General features: G+C 40.5%; 1 protein-coding gene across 5 annotated transcripts in view; it reads left to right on the top strand.

Annotated features, from left to right (window-relative positions):
* The window catches only part of narf (nuclear prelamin A recognition factor), a 25,349-nt gene extending 5,580 nt beyond the window's left edge, over window positions 1–19,769 (top strand). For 4 of the 5 annotated variants that reach the window (XM_085963504.1, XM_085963503.1, XM_085963502.1 and 1 more), the window contains exons 5-12: window positions 1,660–1,792; window positions 2,973–3,107; window positions 9,126–9,244; window positions 10,663–10,789; window positions 14,604–14,676; window positions 14,792–14,929; window positions 16,124–16,281; window positions 17,622–19,769. In XM_085963504.1, coding sequence (XP_085819630.1) covers window positions 1,660–1,792; window positions 2,973–3,107; window positions 9,126–9,244; window positions 10,663–10,789; window positions 14,604–14,676; window positions 14,792–14,929; window positions 16,124–16,281; window positions 17,622–17,863 — 1,125 coding nt within the window. In that variant the 3' untranslated portion in view covers window positions 17,864–19,769. The remainder of the gene's footprint in view (window positions 1–1,659; window positions 1,793–2,972; window positions 3,108–9,125; window positions 9,245–10,662; window positions 10,790–14,603; window positions 14,677–14,791; window positions 14,930–16,123; window positions 16,282–17,621) is intronic. The other variant, XM_085963505.1, reaches the window with a different exon arrangement.

Below are 19,769 nucleotides of genomic sequence, written 5' to 3'. Positions count from 1 at the left end.
GTCATGTTCAAAGGATTCACTTATTAATACAAAGATCAGGCTATTCACATGCTGGTATATTCATGGAAGTATTTACAAAATCACATTGAGACATAACTAGATGGCTTTGCGATGACGTGAATGGGATAAATTAAATAAGAATTGTTTCAGTGGTTAGGAATGCTTGTTCGATTGTCATCTAAAATGGAATGTTAGTGAGTGGGTGCACTCGTGACAGGTTGTTGCTGAGGGTGTTTCCCTGAGGTAAATCTCTTATAATTCATCATTCAAATGCTGAAGATTTATCCAGTCAGAATTGCTTTATGATTGTTATTTCCTCACATTTCTTTTTGCATGCAATTTGTGATTTGAGTCGTTTTTAATCATATAGTTTTATTAGCAAATTCATGTGTTTTTGCACACTGTAAATACTGAAAACTTTTTTGAATCTTTACAGTTCGTGCAACAAATGTAACAAAACATCAAATTGTTTTTCAATTTTCTCCCCATCTCTCTGGAAGATGATGACTTCTGGGTGCCGACTCCTTTACGCCGCCCATGTGAGAGGCTAAACGGAGCCGGCAAGTTATTTGACCATGGAGGGCACCACAGTTGAGCCCAATCCTGTCCTTACCTGGCATCACACAACGACACTTTCACCGAGCCTGATCTGAATAGGAGCTCTAGCAGATCTTTGCTTCGCCCATCCTGTCCCAGGAGTGTTGAGACCAATTGCAGCATCCCCACCACTGCCCCACAGAGATCATCCAACTCAAAGGTTTTAGAAATGTAATTTTACTTCAGCTTTGTCAAGTTTCTACTTTAGTTAATGTTAATTAATTCTGCCGAATCTCTGTACACTTGCCCCATTTCTTCCCAGACTGCTCACTCCAGCTGAATCAGGTGGTGTTCCGTTCAAATCTGAGCTGTGTTTCAGACCCCCGATCCTATCCATTACTTCCACCTTTACAATATAAGAAGCAAGAGCAGGAGTAGGCCATACGGCCCCTCGAGCCTGCTCCACCATTCAATAAGATCATGGCTGATCATCGACCTCAACTCCGCTTTCCCGTCCGATCTCCATATCCCTTGATTCCCCTAGAGTCCAAAAATTTATCTATCTCAGCCTTGAATATACTCAAAGACTCAGCATTCACAGCCTTCTGGGGCAGAGAATTCCAAAGATTCACAACCCTCTGAGTGAAGAAATTCCTCCTCATCTCAGTCTTAAATGGCCAACCCCTTATCCTGAGACTATGCCCCCTAGTTCTAGACACTCCAGCCAGGGGAAACAACCTCTCAGCATCTACCCTGTCAATCCCCTTCAGAATCTTGTATGTTTCAATGAGATCACCTCTCATTCTTCTAAACTCCAGAGAGTATAGGCCCAATCTACACACTCTCTCATCATAGAACAGCCCTCTCATCCCAGGAATCAACCTAGTGAATATTGCCTGCCTTTTCTGCTGCTTCACCCCCACTGTTGCTGAAAGCCTCATCCATGCTTTCGCTATTTATAGTCACCAGTTCGTCAATGCCCTGCACAGCAGTTTCCCCAAGCTCCACCCTGTGCAAGTTGTAAGCCTGTGGGAAGCAACCAAATCAGCTTTTTAAGTATAAAGTAGCTACTTATTGATTAATGGATTTGACTAATGGCTGTGTCCTTTCCTTTTTATGCAGAGATGTGATGAATCCAAACACAAAGTGCTGGTAGTTTCAATTTCCCCTCAGTCAGTGCCCTATTTTGCTGCTAAGCATTGTATAAATGTTACTGATGTAATACAAAGACTTTCTGGGTTCTTGAAAGGCCTTGGTAAGTAATGATATCATTTTTTAATATTTAGCTCCATTTGGCTTAGATCAGAGGATTCATTTTAATATGCAACAGTAAAAATGGCATCGGTAGCTTCTGTAGACCAAAATTATTCAAATTGTGAAGTGGAAAATATTGATTTAACTTTTTCTGTATTTAAGAACCATTTCTTGTGTAAAATGCAAATCTGAAGTTTAATAATGTATATTTTAGTGTAGTAATTCTGAACAGTTAGCACATATTCTTGGCAGAAATTCTCACAAGCTCACCATCACATTAGATCTTGTTAAGATGTGATATTTTACTCTAAACCATTGTCAAGAAGGTTCTTTATAATTCTATGCAATGTTTGGAGATCAGGGCAAAATTCTGAATGTTTATAACATTAACAGTAGTGATACTGAGATTTGAGCTTCTGTACTAAAACTTGTTTCAAGGTGAAATGGCTTTTCTTTAGCAACGCCTCAACCTTAAATTTCTCATCTTTGTTTTCAAATCCCTCCATGGCCTCCCCCCTCCCTATCTCTGTAAACTCCTCCAGCCCTACAACCCCTCGAGATATCTGCACTCCTCCAATTCTGGCCTCTTGAGCATCCCCAATTTTAATCGCTCCATCATTGGCGGCTGTGCCTTCAGCTGCCAAGGCTCTAAACTCTGGAATTCCCTCCCTGAACCTCTCTACCTTGCTTTCCTGCTTTAAGATGCTCCTTAAAACCTACCTCCACCTGCCCTATTATCTCCTTATGCAGCTCAGTGTCAAATTTTGACTTGATAACGATCCTGTGAAGCGCTTTGGAAAATTTTACTATGTTAAAGGTGCTATATAAATGCATGTTGTAGTTGTACTTTATTGCACAAGTCTCTCCGCCTGGATCCAGTCGCTCTTTCTTTGAACTACCCTTTCTACACTGTTGTTCATCGGTGGGAATGCACAGCAAGATCTGTAGACACAGTGAAAAGATTATATATTTCCATCTGGAAAATCGTGTTGAGTTTTAACTGTATCCAGATCCTGCTGTGACAGTAGGTGGCTAATTCTGGTTCCATCAGATGCTGGATAATAATTGTTTCAGTATAATAGAAAGTACTTCAACAAAAGTTAAGTTCCACAGACCACTTTCATGCAGCGAGATAAACTGACTCATTGCTCACAGCTAATGCAATATGTTCCCTTTTTCAGGAGTCCATTATGTCTTCGATATGACATTGGCAGCTGATTTCAGCCTTCTCGAGAGTCAAAGAGAATTTGTTCAGCGCTTTTACCAGAGAAGCCAAGACCAGCATGCTTTACCAATGTTTGCCTCTGCTTGCCCTGGTAAGCCACTTCATAAATAAAGGGTGTTGCTGAAGTAACAGCCAAATGATTTCATCCAAACTGCTGGTGTCACCTAATATAATCTCTGCCATATATCAGTGACATTGGTATCAGTAAGTGTGCTTCTTTCATAAATGAACTATAAATTGTAATGTACTGATATGACTAATACCATAATTTACCAGTCCAGTCTGTTCAAATATGTATTCGTGTTTTATGATTGTACGATCCATCTGTAAAACTACGTGGAACTGTACAATGAAACATTGAATTGGAAAATAGTGTTGAGATCTAAGTTGGGTTTTACAGTAGGTCTGCAACATATCCCGCCCAGTGTTATCAGTACAAACAGTGGTTGCCTCAGTGTTTTATGCTTGGCAATGCAATGATTAGCAGAAGTACACATATAACATCCACTGTCACTAGGGTATACTAAATGTCATTCCTATTGTAACCTATTTTGTTGAACACCACCAGTGCAGCATAATGGACAGCAATCTCATTTCTGTATATATGTAACCCCTATCCTCGCCCCCAGCCCCATCATTGAAAAACACAGGCCCAGAATTTTGACATAATGACTGACGCAGCGTGTTTAATTTTGTTTAATGTACATTGGGAACATTGTCAGATAGGCTGCCTTTAAAATTGGATAGTACATTTATAAAGTTGATACACCTAGGCATTTTTCATTATTGAGCTACACACTATCACCAGAATATGTAGAATCAAGCCATTCAGAGAATATCTGAGAATGCTGAGTTATTACCAAAGCATATTCCACAAATATCAAAGTAACAAGTCTGCCAGCTTTTTGCCACAGCAATTCCAAACTACTCTCGCTGCCCTGCTGTCTTCCCATAGTCCTGTATTTTCCTCTGCTTCAAATGTTTATCTAATCTTCCCTTAAAACGTGCATTGGTCTCTGCTTCACTGACTTCCTGTGGCAAAGTATTTCATGCTCTAACAACTCCCTGAATAAAGAAATTTATCCAAACCCCTTCCACTCCCTTATTGGTTATTTTCAATTGATGACCCCTCATCACTGACTCTCGAAACAGAGGAAATAACCTTCTCCTGTTAAAACCCTCCATCATTTTTTAAAACTTCTATTAGTCTCTTATCTTTCTCTGATCCAGTGGAAATCGTTCCAATTTCCCAAGTCTCCATAATTATTCTGTTATCCCTGGTATTATCCCAGGTGAATCTATGCTTTACACTCTCTATGGCATGCATTTTTTTTAAATTCGTTCATGGGATGTGGGTGTCGCTGGCAAGGCCAGCATTTATTGCCCATCCCTAATTGCCCTCGAGAAGGTGGTGGTGAGCCTGAAAGAGTTTTCAAAAGACCAGCTTAAATACTTAGTCTTGGTCTGCGTTTACTGAAAGTCAGAATTAAATTTACTGAGAAACCAAATAGCATATGTTGGCTTTGATCCAGAAAACCCAGGTTGCATTCCCTGCCTGATTTGACATGTGTCTTGTAGCTTGTCTGTTAAATTGAGGGATCCTATCTTAAACAATATAAATACTGGATCAAACAAGAAGTGTTATTAATCTACTCTTAGACAGAAAGAGCTGGACATTCCCAACCAAGAACTGTGGCTTGAGGGAGGGGACATACTGAAAAATAAACAATCTCCTATAGAATAAGAATTTTTTTTTAACTTTATTATGTGGAAGAAGTTTCTGCCCTTCATATAAAGTTAAAATAAACTGAATTGAGGAATCAATTCCAAAATGTTGCTCTTTAAACTGATCTCAGTGGGGACTTTTTGTTTCCTCATTCCTGCATGACTTTGGACGATCGAACCATGACACGGCAGAAATGCTTATTGTATCTGTAGGATTATGATAGTGACCCTGTTGGTCAGCCAAGTATTATGCAACTGCAAGAGTCATATGATAATCATTGTGTTTCCTGTCATGCAATGTTTACAAATGACTACAAGGGAAAGAAAAAGAAGTAAATTGATCCTACTGCGCTAAAATTGGTAGGATCTGTCCACACAGGGAATGCTCTGTGTCACCAGTATCACCATTGTTCCTGTACTTTTTTTGCAATTGAACATAAGCAGTTTGTGTTAAGATACTAATTTGCAAAGTGCTATAGCCTGAGTATAGATTAGGTACGTCTGTGCTGAAGTTCTATGTGGCACCAAATTCTTGTGAAGTTGTTTGTCCTCAATTCCTTTCTGATGAAGGGGTGTGTGTGCACACTTTCAGGATAAAGCCCTCTGCCGCTAAGTCCAAAATTGGCACTTTGGAGGAAATCATCGACCTGGTCAGTGATAGTAATTGTAGGTTGCCTTTCTTCCAACCCCCTCCTCTGACAGAAACCATCAGTGAGTAGGTACATAAGGTATCACTTAGCATCCCAGTATACCTAGGTCGTAATATGAGATATCCAATGGAGCTTGTCATGGACGTTGGCAGAATAGCTCCCGAGTGAAAGAGGACAATTAAAAGCAGATTAAAAGTAAACACACCTCCTACCAGCTAGGAAAAAATACCAAAGCTAAGGTGGTTTCTATATTGAAACACTGCCTTTTTGTTCCCCTTTACAGACTTTGCACAAATTCATCATTCGGGTGATCCTAGTATAAAGGAATGATGTCTTATATTCAATATATTGAGATTATTATATTCATTTTATACATTATGGGGGAAAAATTGGGTGAGTAGCGCCACCTGTTAGTGCCTAAAGAGGCAGTCAGTGGCTGTAGCGCCACTGGCTGCGCCTCCCGCGATATTCAGCAGGGGCGCTAATGGTGGCGTTAGCCATTTGCACTGCGCCGCCACCGATGACGTCATCAGTGTGCGCAGCGCCCCGTTCGCGATATTTGGTAGCGAACTGCGCCGTTTGCTACCCGCGCCCAGTTCACGGGGCCTTACTGTGCCGGCAGCGACGCAAGTTAAGGTGGATGTGCAGGGCGGCCGCCTTTTTCGTCGGCCGCCTGCCAGCACCTCTGTCCCCAGCCTCCTGACGCCCCCCTGCCCCCCCCCCCCCCCCCACCCCTCCCACGGCATTGCTGGCTGTTTCCCGAGAGCCCAGCACTTCTCCTTGGTGCCGGGCTCGTTTGCCGGCACTCGCGAGCGGGGATCGCGCTGTTGCAGGCCCCTCCCCCTTAACAATGGGAGGAAGGCCTGCAGTACCGCAGCGTGCCGTGCCGCAGCGTGTGGCGCTGCGGCACGTTGCGCTGCGATATTCAGTTTCAGCGCCCTAAGAGGGACGCGGAGCGCCTCGAGCCTCGCCCCGTCTCCCTCTAGGGGCAATGGAACTGAATATCTGACGATCGCTAAAGCCTCAAACGCTGCGCTAAATCCTGCGCTCAGGCGACTTTTGCGCCACTTTGGCGCCCCAACCCAATTTCTAGGCCTATAACTTTAACATTTGCAGACATTACCAATTTCAGGTCTGCCTTAAATATTCTGTGGTTCAGCATTACTGTTTACTTCCATAAGTCGTCCAAGCATCTTGCATTCAGAAGTGTACATCTACTGCCCAATAGCTCATTAATAACATAACTGAGAGATATAACAATATCTGCTTGTTGCATCATTCACAAACAGAAAGTAAATGTACAAAGTCATCATAGTTATAATCGAATCGCCCAGTAATCAACTTCAATTCCTCCTTGTGAACAATAAACATATGCCACATATATATTCCTATTAATGGGCTCACTTAACTTTTCCCCGTTTAACTTTCTGGTCCTGACTGGCCGTAGGCTTGAGGTGAGCACATTTCCCCTCAATAGGCCTAGCTCCCTTTTCAAACCTAGCTGGTAAATCTCCTTATTCCTTTTCTGTCCCTGCATGCACATGACGTGGAAGGGCATGTTTTTGGATCCGTTCCCATTGGCATAACCAGCAAGCTTGTCAACCAACCGACTAACACCTCTCTCTCGAGTAGATTCTCAGCAGCCACTTCATGCTGGGTTCACATGAATGGAGTCATCCCCACCATAATGGGTGCAGGTGTTTGCTCTGCCACCTGAGACAAGATATTGAACTGCTTACTGCCCCTTGACGTTTTGGAAACCTTTTCAATGCCTGGCTCTTTAACACCTCCAAACTCACCCCCGCCCCACCCAACCACCTGCTCCCCATATCTCAGTGGCTACACCCTGTGGCATTTTAAAAATTGCACAAATTCAATTTGTTTTTGAAGTTTATATAAACAACCCTTAAACATAGCTCATTTCTAAATCCTTTTCATGGGGGGGGGGGAATTGCCAATGACAAAACATGACAGTTCACCTCATGTCAACAGTTTCCATTAGAAATTCCTATGTCCACAGTTGTAATGGAAAGTAACTGTATAAGCTTGGCACTGCAGCACCACCACTGGCAAGAGGATTTAATTACAGCATGACTAGTTCATGTAGACCATTTCCATTATAAATGTGGACATAGCAACTTATAATAGAAATATACAAATAAGGACAGAATGACTTTGAAATGGGGATTGAATTACATCTTTGCAGCCTGGTCCACTTATTCCAAAGGCTAGTATTTATTGCCCAAACCTAATTGCTCTTGAGAAGGTGGTGGTGAGCCGCCTTCTTGAACTGCTGTAGTCTGTGTGGTGAAGGTACTCCCACAGTACTTTTGGGTAGGAAGTTCTAGGATTTTGACCCAGCGACGATAAAGGAACAATGATATATGTCCAAGTTAGGATGGTGTGTGACATGGAGGGGAACATGCACCTGCTGCCCTTGTCCTTCTTGGTGGTGGAGGTCAAGGATTTGGTGTTAGCGAGTGGCTATTTAAAAAATTGAGATTTGCATCCTTTTCATTCTTTAATAGAAACCTAGTGACGATTGAATTTGTGATGAAGCACCATATACATGCTGCATTTCTCAGGGTGTTCCAAATCACACACATTAAATTGTATTGATTAGAGAAAAAACAGTTGGAGCAATTCAAGGAGAATGTTCAAGATATCGGCTTCAAAACTACAGACTAATGAAGGAGTTTGCAATATTTTTACTGTGCAGAGGCACAACTACATACAAGTGTCACCTTGGCTCAGTGGTAGCATTCTCACCTCTGAGCCCCACTTCAGGACCTGAGCACATAGGCTGATGCTTTGGTGCAGTACTGAGGACCTCCTGCAGTGTTTGAGTCGCTGTCTTTTGGATAAAACGTTAAACCAAAGACTCCTCCACCTGTTCAGGTGGACATAAAAGATCCTATGGCATTATCTGAGGAACAGCAGGTGTTTTACCAGTGCTCTGGCCAATACTTATCCTCATCCAACACAACCCAAAAAAACAGATTCACTACAATTTTATCTCATCCCTGTTTGTGGCACCTTGCGTGCAAACTGGCTGCTATTTTGCCTACATAGTGACTGCACTTCAAAGGAAATTCACGGGCTCCCTGAGACATGAACGGCGCTATACAAATTCAATTTAAATTTTCTTTCGATGAAGAGATTGAGTGGGGAGAGCTTTGAATGAAATTGAACCCCCCTGTGCTCAAGCTTACCAACAAAGTGGCAATGATGAGGAGCTCAGCAAATACCATTTCTAAAATGTTACATTGAAACTAAAAGAAGACAATACCAGTGTGAATAGTATTTTTAAAAAATTACGTCTCCATTTTCTCCTGAAGCCGACAGGAGGTTTAAATATCGGTGTTGGTGGTTCGTGGAAGTCTTCTGAAGCAGGAGGCAATCCCTTGCATTATCATTCTGAAGGAGACGGAGACATAACACATACTAGAAAAACTGGGGAGGAGGGGGGTTTTGAGAAATCTCCCAACTCCCCCAATAGTTCCAATCTAAATGTACTGCAATTAAAATAGGCAGATTATTTTAATAACAGGAAAGTAATACTTGACATGTGATGGCACGCAACTATATAATCCATGTCAGCAGCTAGTATAACTAGCAATGAAAGTGCCCTCTACTTTTATTTCTCAGAATGCTACAGCCATTATGTGTGTTACAGGCAATTGGTGCAGTAAGCTCTTGTACTGATTAAAAAGTTTAACGCTGATCTTTTGCAGGCTGGATTCGTTATGCTGAAAAAGCCCTCGGCAGCCTTGTACTTCCACACATCTGCACTGCTAAATCCCCACAGCAAGTCATGGGGTCTCTGATAAAGGACTATTTTGCCAAAAAGCAGGTAAATAAGTGACGGTGTCATCGTTTAATATGTTACCACAGCTCCAGGACTTTGAATGTCATCCTAGATTATGGATTAGAGATCTCCTGTAGTCCTGGCCAACATCCCTCACTCGACCAATACTAAAAAAACACACAGATTGATCTTCGTCATCTCATAACTGTTGGAGGAACATCGCTGGCACAGAATCACTGCTGTGTTTATATCAACATGTAGCTGAACATCAAAAGTGACTCATTGTCTGAAAGCACTGTGAGACACGAAAGTGCCTTACCGTTCCCTCATCGCACTACTCATTGCTGTGCACCTTCTGACAGCCAAGAGTATTATGAACAAGACTAACGACTTTTATCACTTGCATTGCTAATGGCAGTCTGCTGTGCTCCCACAGATGGCAATCTATTTGCAACAGTCATTATGAGCTGAAGGACATAACAAGAGGTACTTTCCACAAGATGAATGATTTCATCCAAAGAACTCTGCTGAGAAAAGGCAGAGGTTAGAACTATAATGGCTTTTTTGACAATTGAACACTGAATTAATTAACAAAATGATGGAGAATTGCAATGTGCTGAACAGTGCAGTGTTGACCAGTCAACATATTATTATTTCTTTCAATATACACAGTACTTCTTTATGTACCAATCCTTATTAATATTACAAGGAGAAGTAGGCCATTGGTATAGCATTTTTAAAGAAGAAAGACTTGCATTTATATAGCGCCTTTCACAACCACCGGACATCTCAAAGCACTGTACAGCCAATGAAGTATTTTTGAAGTGTAGTCACTGTTGTAATGTGGGAAATGCGGCAGCCAATTTGCGCACAGCAAGCTCCCCCAAACAGCAACGTGATAATGACCAGATAATCTGTTTTTTTTGTTATGTTGACGGAGGGATAAATATTGGCCAGGACACCAGGGATAACTCCCCTGCTCTTCTTCGAAATAGTGCCATGGGATCTTTTACGTCCACCTGAGAGAGCAGACAGGGCCTCGGCTTAACGTCTCATCCGAAAGATGTTAAAAACTGCAAATTCTCATAACCACAAAATTTAAGGGAATCTATTGCCATCAAAACCCAAAAGAAATGGTTTACATTTTTGGTAGATGTGAGGATGTTGTAAACACACTATTAAAATGCTCTGGAATGCTGTATAATGTTCCCATTATTAAAATTCTAAAATATACCTTAAATCAGAAAACCCTTGGGGTAGAAAGTATCACAGATTGTAAATGATGAAAAATTCCATCCAGTGCTTGGAAGTTGTGCTTTTGTTTTTATTTGCCGCTCAGCCTCTGTACAGTTTGAGATAAATAATTCCACGTGTGTCCTGCAAATATTTTAAGAACTGTAAGGATACTTCAGCATTCAATGTGTTAGCAGTGACTTTTTTTGACTTTTGGTTCTTTTTTTCAGCATCTCTCCCCTGAGAAGATCTTCCATGTAGTCATAACACCTTGTTACGATAAAAAATTGGAGGCACTTGGAGACTTTTACAGCAGCGTATACAAGATACAGGATGTTGACTGTGTATTAACTTCAGGTAACATCGCCGCAATAGATTTTCAGACGTTTCAGGTATAACCCTTCGTCAGAACTGGAAAATATTACCGATGAAAAGTTTCTCAGGAGGAACAGAGCTTGGGAAAGTGGGTGAACACATACACAATAAAAAAGAATGCGATATAATGTGATTAGGAGAAGAACAAGAGCTGGTTAAATAATAGAAGAGTTATACCTGAAATGTTAATTTTCCCTTTCTTTATAGATGCTTCCTGATCTGCTGAGTGTTTCCACCATTTTCTGTGTTTGTTTTGGATTTTCAGCACCTATAGTATTTTGTTACACTTTTTGTTAGATTTTTGGAGGGTGTCTATCAATGGTCAGAGTATCTTCTAAATGGTGAGAAGCTAGGAACAGTGGAGCAGCAGAGAAATTTAGGGGTCCATGTACAGAAATCACAAAACTAGTGGACAGGTACAAAAAATAATTAAAAAGCCTAATGAAATGTTACCCTTCATCTCAAGGGGTCTGGATTACAAAGGGGTGGAAGTTATGCCACAGTTGAATAAACCTCTGGTTAGACTGCATCTGGAGCACTGTGTTCAGTTCTGGGCACCGCACCTCAAGCAGGATATATTGGCCTTGGAGGAGGTGCAGCGCAGATTCTATCAAAGAATGTCTTTGAAATGTGCAATTACAAAGGAATTAAAATCCTGGTCTTGAATTGGCCACGTAGAGGGGAAGCAGAGCTAAGCTGACATGCTTCATCCACAGGCTCAATTTGTCACAGCCAAGTTACAGAGCAGGTTGGCAGAAATCCCCAAACAAGGCGCGAGCGCTATCTGGTCTCTTGGCTAAGAAATGATGTGTGGTATGGAGTAACTTAAAGTAGGGAGAAAAGTTACTTGTTTAGTTTTCATTTAAAAATGAAAGAAAGCTCTTTCAAATGGATGGAATCAAATTATATTATTTTGAACAGATGTTCCAAATTAAATATATCAAAATTATCTTCAATCTGATTGTAACATTTTTACTTCAGAAAATCATTAGAATAATGTTTTGCTTTGAAAAGATAACTTCTGCCAAGAATTGATTTAAGAAGCTGGTGAAAATATATTAAACATCAATAGCAATGTCTTGAGAAAACTATGGGCCAGAATTTGCTGTCAAAATAACAGCGAACATAATGGCACTCGCCGCTATTTATTCGCAAATGCTACAGCAACTTCAGGCGAGGCCAGATGTGCGGTTAAATGCGGGAGTCCCAAAGTTGCCGTACAAGATGCTGTTAGCTTTGCGAAAACGGCATCTTGGTGTCTACATCACCAGTGAAACTCATTGAATAGCGTGAAGTTGCTGTATTTGCACGGTGGATACGAACTAAACTCACCACAGAAAGTTAAGTCTTGTCCATTTCAGTCTAAGTACCCTTTTAATGACGTGATGAGCGTTAATTACTGCCAGTCAACCTCTCTGACACTGAAATTTAACTCTTGCATTACAGCTTTTTTTTTTACTTTTCCCTCTGTCTCTTTTTTTTCTCTCTCAATCCAATCTTTCCCTCTCTTTATTTCACTCTCTGTGCCTGATTTGACATTGAATTCACCCACTCTAATGCACACTTCCTTCTACGTCCTTCCTCGCTTTATTTCACAATCCTTCAATCTGATTGGTTAAGGAGATGCACAGTTGCTTGCCCTGTTCACTCAGGTCCCAGATGCCCTGTTTCCCTCGCTGCAATGTTAGCAGCTCGCACTTGCAGCAACTTGCCACGCATAAAAATTAAAAAACCTAAACATGCAAGGGCTGGTCTAACTAACAGCAGATACGGTTAGATGCCCTGCTACAGCAAATCATGGCCCAATAAGTATTTATTAGAGTGTATCTTGTGAGGCATGATTTCAAGTGAAGTAGCTACTCACAGCGGCTAGAAACATGAGCATTTCAGTTTTTTGGAATACTTCTTACCCTAATTTGTTGACTGTTTTAGTTATTGTGAACAAATAATTTTTAAAAAACTAGTAAATTTCCTGTGGCATTGTTCACAATAAGTCCGAAGATACACATTTATAAAGTATGGCGCATTATACCATGTAACACCGTGTATTATTCTGCTGCTAATGTGGGGCTATATGCAATTTAGCCTGTCCCTTTAATATCACATGGTCTAATTGCTGTTAAATATACATTGGGGGACTTTATTCAGAGTTTAATGAGTATTCAGGCTGTAAGAATGTGGTTATCTTTAAGTATCTTGGTGAGATTAATTAAGAGGCTATTCTGGTTCTGGTATTTTCCTGGGGGAATTCCAAATGGCAGCCTTTGATTCTTCTGCACTTTTTTCCCCAGGTGTAACAGAAATGTGATATTAAGTGTGTGCATACATAAAGCTTTTACACTATTGTAGATATTGTAATGTATCTCCCATGACTTTGCTCAAGGCAAATTGAAGGATATAACATGTTAAATAATATTATGATTATTATTCTGATGGTATAATTTTGCTGATGTCAGTTGTGTGTGCGGTCTGGTAGTGGTCAGGTGGGGCGTCTTGAGTTCTGGAGCTGTTTGGGTAGCACTTTGGGTGTAATGGCGTCTGAGACTGGGGTGTGGAGCTGCATATGAAAGCGGAGGAGGCAGGGATTCACATTTCCACCAGGGAAAAAACTTGAGAATGGCTGATAAGCTATGTGAACTTCAACAACAAGAGATGGAATCAAGATCTACACAAGTGTGAGGTTGTTTGGAAATTAGATGCCTCCAGAAAAATATAATTAAAGTAACTGAGGAGGCACAGTGATAATACAGGTGGAAGTTAGGTTGATATGTGGTAAGAAATTGGCAGGACTGCTGAAGAGAGAATATGGGGGTTTGATAAATAAAGCACAGTGCCGGTTTATTATGTGCAATTGTAAAAAAATATATAGTGAATGGGTTTCGAGGCATGTAGAGAAACGGTGAGTTTGAGGTTTTTGCTGTAAAAGGAGATTGATAAATATTTGATTTTAAAAAAATACAATGAAGTTAAGGTTTATTTTGAAGGCCAGAGTTGGGATTCGGAGCACAGTTGGGTGAGAAGGTGTGTTAGTCGGTACCATAGAAGGCATAAGAATCTGTTAAGAGGTCAAGTGGGGAGTCGGGCCATGGGCAATGGGAATCAAGTGGGAGATCAGAGGGAATTAACAGCACATTCAGCTGAACCATTGGGTGGGAGTCAGCCTAGAGGATATAGAAATTGGGTAGGTGGTCAGAGCAAGAAAATGGGGTTGGCAGTAGAACCCCATTATGCTTTTTGATGGCAATCGAAGAATGGAATGAAAGACTGCAGATAAATTCGTTAACTACTCACAAAACCTGTAGGTTTTCACTACTTAAGTAACTGTTTTAAAACATGGCGACATTTAAAAGTAGTTTGCAGCTCCTCATTTCTGCTCTGTATTTCAAAATTAGGAAGTAAAATTTGCACAGGACCCAATTAGCTGTTCGTGTGACACAAACGATTGCCTGCGTTTTGAAATATTTTTAACTGATTAATTGTGACAGAAGTGTGCTGTGATAGAGAGGAGCGTGCTGTGATGGAGAGGAAATGTAGCGTAAAGGACAGGAAATGCATGCAGACATAGTTATGTGCCATTTCCAAAATTAAATGGAGGAAAATAGTTTCAGGTTTCAGACAGATTGGCTTTTTATTGCGCATGCAAACCACTAACAGCAAAGCTGCTATTTATTTTCTTTTATCTGAGATAGAAATTGGAATGTTTTGTCAAGATTTTTTTTGCCAAGTATTTTTTTTCTTCAAATTTTCTAAATGCATGTGTTGAAAAATGATTCACTATACCTTAATATTGTTTCAGGTGAAATAGCACAGATGATGGAACAAAAAGGTCTCCTGTTGACGAATGTGGAGTCAGCAGCTTCAGATAATATGTAAGATCTCCATTTTAACTTTACTTTTTATATGAGAGTTTTGATATTACTGTTTATAAGAAACATTGGCTTCTTTATTAGGTCATTTAAAAAATATTTTTTTTTTCTGGTGAAGGTTTGACAAAATTGGTGATGCGGGTATTGCAAGGCATGATGGGAGAGGATCTGATGGCTTCCTAGAAAACATTTTTAAATATGCTGCTATGGAAATCTTTGGAGTTGAGGTGAAAAAAATCACCTACAAGACACTCCGGTAAGTTCAGAAACTTTCTAAAATGGTCAGTTTGTTGTAATTATCCAGAAAGTGTCGGATTGCTTTCATTTAATGGTTCAGCAAATTTATCTAGTCTCGTGTATTCCAACCTGAGAAAATCAACCCACTGTACCAGTGTAAATGTTTCCACTTCTCATTCCTGCTGTCTTTATGATTTCTTTGAGTGAGATTGCCACATTTGGATGGCTTTGGGCTGTGCATTTGTGTCCACTGGGAACTGAAGTAAGACTACCCAAACATGTTCCCGATAGAGCATATAATTATTCTTGACGATTCTAGAGGTGAAAGACCATGGCCAGAATTTTCAGAGGTAAAAACGGGTGGGTTGGATGCGTGGGGGGAAATGAAAGTAAAAAAAAATGTGAATCCCGACCCCAACCCGCCCACTTTCACCTTTAACTCAGGAGGGACGGGGGTGCGGGCAGCCAACCCGCTGCCAGGAGGCGGGTTGGCAATTTAAATATTATAATGAGGCCTGAAGATCGAGCTCACCCCGGGATCAGGGATCGGAACCCCTCCCCTCCTCCCCACCCCCGGGGGATTGGACCCCACCTCCCCCACCATTCTGGGCCCAGCATTTATCTGTTCCTGCGGTCTCCTTCTCCGAGCTCCCCACACGACTGGAAGCCAGCCTGTCAATCAGGCTGACCTCCGGGCGGGGAACCCGCCCTTTACGTTACACGCACGCTGTGGAATTAAAACTCCACAGCATGCCAGGAAACCCAAAGTTCCGGGCAGGTGGGACCCGGCAAAATCCAGCCTCATATTCGCCCACTGGCCTAAGATTTCTGAGCACATGATGGTGATGGGAAACCTTGCTCGTTGTCAACACATATCAGAAAATCGTGGTCCAGTGTTCCCATAGTTTTACATTAAACACTTGCAGCAGTGGAGGTTCCCTGCCACCAGCACATATTTGGAAAATTGTCCCAGAGTATTTTCCTTGAGTACTCTTTTTTAAAAGCAAAATTTAAAGAAAACCAAGCATCTGATTCTAACAGTAACATGTAGCTATGTACTGTATATAAAAAAAACAGAAAACTGCTGTTTTTGAACCGACTTTCATAAACTTCAAGTACATTTACACCTGTTTAATCTGTGCTCTTCAGTCTGCTTTTGCATAGTAGTCCTGAGTACTGAACGGCTTTCTTTATTCTGCATGCTTTTGTTTAGGAATAAAGACTTTCAAGAGGTTACATTGGAAAAAGATGGTGAGATTGTTTTGCGATTTGCGGCTACCTATGGATTCAGGAATATTCAAAACATGGTTTACAAGCTGAAGAAAGGAAAGTTTCCTTATCACTTCATTGAAGTTCTTGCCTGTCCAGGAGGTAACGCATTTCTACTTTCGACCATTCAACAGAATGCCGCAGTGACGTCAGCTAATGGTTCCCAACCTGTTTTCCCTACCTGGGAGAAGGCACTGAATGCTGAGGAAAGATCACCGTCTACCAGCTTGCGTTCACCTTCTACTATCCAGGATTAGCAGCTGTTGAACTCATGGGGAGAATTTCAGAGTGAAGCTGACAAATAATTAGAGTAGGCAAATTGGAACCAGATGGCTACCCTTCCTCTTCATTCAGTGCTGGTCATCTCACTGAAAAACTCTTCACCTCCCAGAATCATTTCGCCTATGGAGAAAGCTCATTTAAAAAGTGTAAAATAGCTATTTAGAGGGAAGTGAAGTAAATGTAGCTTTCAGTATAATTTTTATTGTAGTGCATGCTTCATGGTATTTTGGTGTGGAGTTCACTTTTCGCTGTATGGCTTTTCATTTTAGTGCAGGCTTTTTATCCCTGATCTTTTTGTATTTGTGCCTAATTCCATAAATTCCCCATCATTTTTTTTTAATGCAATCTAAAACCACAGCTTTTGCCAAGTTTGTGCGATCCATTATACATTAACATTTGAGTGAGCTGCAACGTTCCATTTTCAGCCCCATTGAAAGCTCTGTCTGTGACAAAATCGATGTTTAAAGTGTCAGCGTCTAACGGTTGTACTTGTTAGGCCTGTAGGTAATGTTGTGATAGGCATTTAAAATGATAAAAAGGCTGTCAGGCTAATGTTAATTCCAGACTCAATACTGGTTCAGTATTTTTTAACTGCATTAATCTGCAGCTTATACACAAAGCCACTGGGTGACAGCAAGTGAATCTGTTTGGCCTTATCACGTACAGTAATGTTGAAGATGAAAGGTATTTGTTGCTTGTAAACTAGTTGATGCAATAAATAAATCTTCATCTCCGTGGCTGTCACAATATGTTCTTCTCACTGACATCTGGGGGCCCAATGTGAACTCAACACCTCGAACCACATAATTTCTTCGGCTCACGTGGAAGTGTTTACCAGCTCAGTCTACCCTTGCCCCAGCTGAGGGAGTTTTCCTGCTTTTCTTCCTTATCCCCCTCTCTTTCTTTCTCTCTCCCCTTCTTTCTTTCACCACCTCGTCCTCTCTGAATGCTGCACTTAATCTTGACTCACTGTGTGTAACACCACTGGAGAACTAATATTCCCAAAATTCAATATTTCTGCCCATGTGAGTTAAGTAATTACACAGGTTGAGCTGAACTTGAATAAACTTGGTTGTGACATGTAATGCATGTGTTGAAACCTGATTGTCAGTTCTGGTCGAACTGGTTATTTCATTAACTTTTTTTGGTTGGTTTAAAAGGATGCCTCAATGGAAAAGGTCAAGCGATGACGGAGGATAGAAAAATGGATAAGGATTTGCTGCATCAAATGGAGGAAATGTACACCAGCCTGCCTGTCCGACTCCCAGAAACCAATATGCACGTGCAAATACTCTACCAAGAGTGGTTGGAGGGAAGAAATTCCACCAAAGTCCAAGAGGTCCTGCACAGACAGTACCACGCATTGAGTGAAATGTCAAATAGCGTAGACATCAAGTGGTAGGCCACCTGGTGCTGGACTATAAGATTTTTTGAATCCCAATTTAGGGTTCGGATTTTCCCCAGGGAACACTGGTACTCTGTGTACTAATAAAGGTGCAATTTAGGCCACAGATCTTCAGCCACTGACATTAAAATGTAACCTTTTGTCATTGCAAGGAATATAGACTTGAAATATGTAATTATCCGGGACTTTCTTCTTCATGGATATCTTTAAGAGATATGCTTGTGTTCGAAGCCACTTGATGAATGTTTCCATTCTTTGTGCTTGCTTCCAAATGAATATAGCCATAACAAGGCCATAATTAACTCATAAACTCAGTTGTTTTCTCAGATGGACAAATGAAATCCTTCAGTGATGTAAGAATAGTACTTTGGAGATTCCTCAGATACTCCTCATCCCTAGAACTCCTTGTAGATTATACTGTTCTATTTTATTTTAATGTTCTTCATGTATATGGTTTCGAGATGGGGGAATTCTCTAGGACTGAACTGAATTGATGCTTAACCTTGAAAGTATGAAGGGAAATGTGCATGTAAAAAATACTTGTTTGCAATCTCTGTTGACAAACTGCAGTTCTGTAACTGGTGCTTTTCAGACATCTGTTCTTGCACACCGGGAGCACTTCACTATTGAGAACCTACAAGGCTACCTCTGTTCAAATATTAAGTCCACAGTATGTTTGATGCATCTCTATGCTGGATAGCTCAGTTAGTGGAAGTTTTAGTTATACTGCTGATTTCATTTCATTTTTTTAAACAAACTTCTTACTTAACAGTCCTGAGGATCCCTGTAGATGACCTTTTCTATAATCTGTCGATTGTAAAGATGCATTTCTGAAGTTTAACAATTACCCTACAAGCAATAGTCTGCTGACTCAATTGAATGTAGTCTCGTAACACTTCTATCAAACACTTTCAAATGGTGCCTATTCCAAACAGACAAAGGACTTGCACGCTAAAGTAACAAACACATTTAGTTATAACTAAATGGTACAAAAATGTGTAATGGTTCAATTACCCTTCATTTGAGCAGCTTTGAGTGACTATAGAAATTTCTATTGTATAATGAAAAAAGTTAATCTTTCGAAAGGATGAATTTTGTCTGCTTTCATCTTCTCCAACTCAAGCATTCACTTTCCCGCAAACAGAGCCTTTTTGAAAGACCCCATGTCTCAAAGCTGGTGCTCTTTCTTGGTAGGTGTTGGAAACAGCACTTCAGTGAGTTCTTCTATGTCCTCTTTTCCACTTCCTATCAACAGATATCACGTAACTTTCCAGTCAACATACAATATCACGATAACAATCAAATAATACTTTATACGTAAATAAAATTGGCAGATGAGAAACAGATGGCAGGAACGATTATGCATATACGAGAAGAAGAAATGGACAACTTTGCAATTCGATGTCAATCATTAAACTTTAACAAATCATTTCTTTCACATCACAGTACATTGCTGCTAATTCAATCAAGGAATATATCTATTTGACCTTTTAATCAACAGTGTAATCTTTAATTATAAGTGAAATAACTCACTTTAGCACTGGGTTAAAAATAAGGAATTTATCAGTCCACCCACCCAAAAGAAATCAATATTGTACTTTTTTCCATATATGCCACTAATGACTAATAATTCTATAACATTTTGTTGACTCTATGTGATAACCCTTATTTAAATTGAGCTTCAAAGGTTTGAAATTTATATCAGTGCTAATATTAAGAAATTGAATCAGACACTTAAACATATCATAGCTATTTCTTTGAAACTAGATATTACTATGGGAGCTGTAACCGTGTGTACCACATGTCAAATGTTATTGTGAACACTGTAAAGTTCTGTAAACTCAATGGCAGTTTATGCATGTGTTGCTACAACGCGATAATAAATCACATTTTTGTTTTTTTA

The sequence above is a fragment of the Somniosus microcephalus genome, chromosome 21 (assembly GCF_052327205.1).
Source record: "Somniosus microcephalus isolate GS21.2 chromosome 21, FLI_Smic_1.0, whole genome shotgun sequence".
Lineage (NCBI taxonomy): Eukaryota > Metazoa > Chordata > Chondrichthyes > Squaliformes > Somniosidae > Somniosus > Somniosus microcephalus.
This window is presented reverse-complemented; position numbering and strand designations above follow the sequence as displayed.